The sequence below is a fragment of the Otolemur garnettii genome, unplaced genomic scaffold (assembly GCF_000181295.1).
Source record: "Otolemur garnettii isolate 467f Iridium unplaced genomic scaffold, OtoGar3 scaffold00033, whole genome shotgun sequence".
Taxonomy (NCBI): domain Eukaryota; kingdom Metazoa; phylum Chordata; class Mammalia; order Primates; family Galagidae; genus Otolemur; species Otolemur garnettii.
In genome coordinates this window covers 11,372,216-11,375,647 of record NW_003852428.1, presented here as the reverse complement: position 1 = coordinate 11,375,647, position 3,432 = coordinate 11,372,216, and the positions used below count along the sequence as shown (strand labels likewise).

General features: G+C 38.9%; 1 protein-coding gene across 1 annotated transcript in view; it reads left to right on the top strand.

Annotated features, from left to right (window-relative positions):
* Positions 1-3,432, top strand: part of FAM105A (family with sequence similarity 105 member A) — an 11,390-nt gene extending 7,958 nt beyond the window's left edge. The window contains exons 7-8 of the mRNA XM_012805004.2: positions 1,911-2,180; positions 3,117-3,432. Of these exons, the coding sequence (XP_012660458.1) occupies positions 1,911-2,180; positions 3,117-3,290 (444 nt within the window). The 3' untranslated portion in view covers positions 3,291-3,432. The remainder of the gene's footprint in view (positions 1-1,910; positions 2,181-3,116) is intronic.

The following is a 3,432-nucleotide window of genomic DNA, read 5'->3' as shown; positions in this document are numbered from 1 at the left end:
TATCATACTGAATTCCTGTCCTTTGGGTATATCATACTGAATTCCTGTCCTTTGGGTATGTATCCAGCTGGAGAATCATGAGTCTTATGGTAGTTCTAGTTTTAGTTTTTTGAGGAACCTCCATTCTGCTCTCCATAGTGGTTGCAGTAATTCACATTCCCACCAACTGTGTTACGGGGGTTCCCCTTTGTCTATATCCTTGCCAGCTTTCATTATTGCCTGGCTTTTTGATAAAAGCCATTTTGACTGGGAGGAAATGATATCCCATTATAGCTTTGATTTGCATTTCTCTGATGACTAATGATGTTGAGCATTTTTTCATACACCTCTTAGCCATTTGTATGTCTTCTTTTAAGAAATATCTATTTAGCTCCTTTGCCCATTTTTTAAATTGGGTTGATTTTTTTTTTCCTATTGAGTTGCTAGAGCTCTTTATATATTCTGGTTGTTAATCCCTGTCAGCCAGGTAGTTTGCAAATGTTTTCTCCTGTTCTATGCGTTGTCTCTTTATTTTGTTGATTGTTTTCTTTGCTGTGCCAGTGCATTTTAGCTTGATCTGGTCTCATGTCCAGTTTTGCTTTGGTTGCCTGTGCTTTGGGGGTATTACTCAAGAAGTCCTCGCCCAGACCAATGTCGTGTTATTTAGACTATAGTTTCAGATTTGAATCTTTAATCCATTTTCATTTGATTTTTGTATATGGTGAGAGAGAAGGACCTAGTTTCATTTTTTGGCACATTCTTTCTGCCTTTTATTAATGACACAGATTTCAGATGATTTAGAATGAATCCTGAGCCTGCTATTAGTAGGTTACCTTTGGAAATATCTTAACCTTTCTGAACCATGCTTTCTCTATCTGTAAAATAGAAATATAGATAGTACATACCCTGTACAGTTATTGTATCCAGTGACTTAAGGCGCATCAGCTGTGCAGCGTATGTGGTGAGTGTTAAAGTATGCAGGCACTATTCTTGTCTGGAATGTCCTTTGTATAACTCAACTGTCCTAAGCAGTTTTAGAAAACTCCACTGCTTAGTACTTTACAAGGAGGTAGTACTTTTTTAAAAATATATTTTATTTTACATATTTTTTATATTTATATTTTAAAAATATATAAATATATTTATATTTATATTTTATATTTTATTTATATTTAAAAATATATTTTGTTAATGTAAAAGTAATATATGTATGTATGTATATATGTGTTATCTAAGCTTGAACTGCTGTAATAAAAGACTGTAAACTGGGTGGCTTAGACACAAGTGTTGATATTTCACAGTTTTGGAGGTTGGAAGTCTGAGATCAGGGTGCCAGCAGGGTGGAATCCTCTTCCTGTTTTATAGACAGTCATCTTTTTACTGTGTCCTCGCATGGTGGTTAGAGAACTAGCAAGCTTGTCGGCCTATTCTTACAAAGCAGCGGTTCTCAACCTGTGGTCATGACCCCTTTGGGGGTCAAATGGCCCTTTCATAGGGGTCACCTAAAACCATCACATATACCCCATACAAATACAGGTGTATGAAAATAGTTTTATGGTTGGGGCGTCACCATAACATGAGAAACTGTATTAAAGGGTCACGGCATTAAGAAGGTTGAGAACCATTGTTATAAAGGCACCAAGCTCATTCATGAGGGCTTTCCTTCATGACCTAATCATGCCCAAAGGCCCTACTTTCTAATACCATCACTTTGGGATTAGGGTTTTAACATACAACTTTGGGGGGGGGGCACAGTCTGTTGCGGTATACTTATGGCTTAAAAAAATGAAATAGTGCCAAGAGATATACAGAGTTAAAGTACCAGCCTCCTCTACTTTGGTTTATTTCATAAGTACTTTAAAAACTTCATTGTTACATATATTTATGTAAGTCTACCCTTCTAAACTTCACTTTTACATCTCTATTTTTAGTGGAGTGAATTTAATGGAATTAAAGATTATCACAAGAGAGGAAGTATGTGCAACATCCTCTTTTCTGATGCCATTCTGGAATATAAACTTTATGAAGCTTTGAAGTTCCTCATGCTGTATCAAGTCACTGAAGCTTATGAACAAATGAAGACTAACAAGGCCATTCCCAGTCTTTTTAGGCTCTTGTTTGCCAGGGAGACATCATGCGATCCTTTGAGCTTCATGATGAACCACCTGAATTTTGTGGGTGACACCTGTGGTCTAGAGCAGGTAAATGGGGTGGAAGAACCACATGTGTTTGGTTAAGGATTTTACGTGTTCGACTACTTGAGGTGTTTGGAGGTTACTGTCAGCAGTGTCATAACCAACTGTAGAGGGGTGCTTGGTTGATATTATTGTTTCTAAAATGGCAAAAGAAGAGAACAAACCTCATTACTCTGCTTATTGCTCTGTGTCTTCCCAGACCTCACAGAGAGTGACCAGTTCTGTGAGGTGGTTTTCTTTTTTAACCTCATGTTGCTTTAATTTTTTGTTGTTGTTGTTGTTGTTGCAGTTTTTGGCTGGGGCTGGATTTGAACCCACCACCTCTGGTATATGGGGCCTACTCCTTGAGCCACAGACACCGCCCATCATGTTGCTTTTCAGATATTAACAGGTTCTCCCAGGCGAGGTTCACCACGAAAAGATCCAACAGGGAGATGAGATAACATCGGGAAAGCATTTGGTTACCTCCTACAGAGAAATGAAATTAATTTACATTTCTTAACCCAGAAAATGGTTTTATCCCCATGGAAAAGGGTTTCTTTTGTGTTGTTTTGCTTTCCTAGAGGGCGAACAAAATAATCAACATTTTTATACATTAATTTAACATGATAGTTTAGAAAACAGTATAGTTTTTGTGAGTGTTCCCTTCTGTTTCATTGATTTTTTTTGTTTGTTTGTTTGTTACTCAAACGGCTTTTTCCTATGATTTCTTAATGTCAGTCTAGAGAGATGTTCCTACGCTTGTCTCCATGCTTGTCCCCTTCCTTCCACGGAGTGGGCGTTTGTTCCTAATTTTGTGCCCACTCAGTGGTTTGTGGCTAGATCTGTCAACAAGTAGATTATTCCATAAACTGCAGGAGAACGCCCCCCACCCACCCACCGAGGTGGGAGGCAGGAATTTGAAAGCATGTAGTTGTGACTTCTCTTTCATCTCATCCCCAGATTGATATGTTTATACTTGGATACTCCCTTGAAGTAAAGATAAAAGTGTTCAGACTGTTCAAGTTTAACTCCAGAGACTTTGAAGTCCGCTACCCAGAGGAGCCCTTCAGGGAGTGGCCAGAGATCCCCCTGCTGACCGAGAACGACCGCCACTACCACATTCCCGTCTTTTAGGTCTGCGGGGGCCGCGCAGTGGCAGTGGTCATACTTGAAAGTAAAGTGTATCTATAAAACCTAAACTAGCATTTCAGCTGTGGAAAGAATTGGGACCTTTTGGTACAGAATCACAGGTACTACGTATCCTGGATGGAGCAAT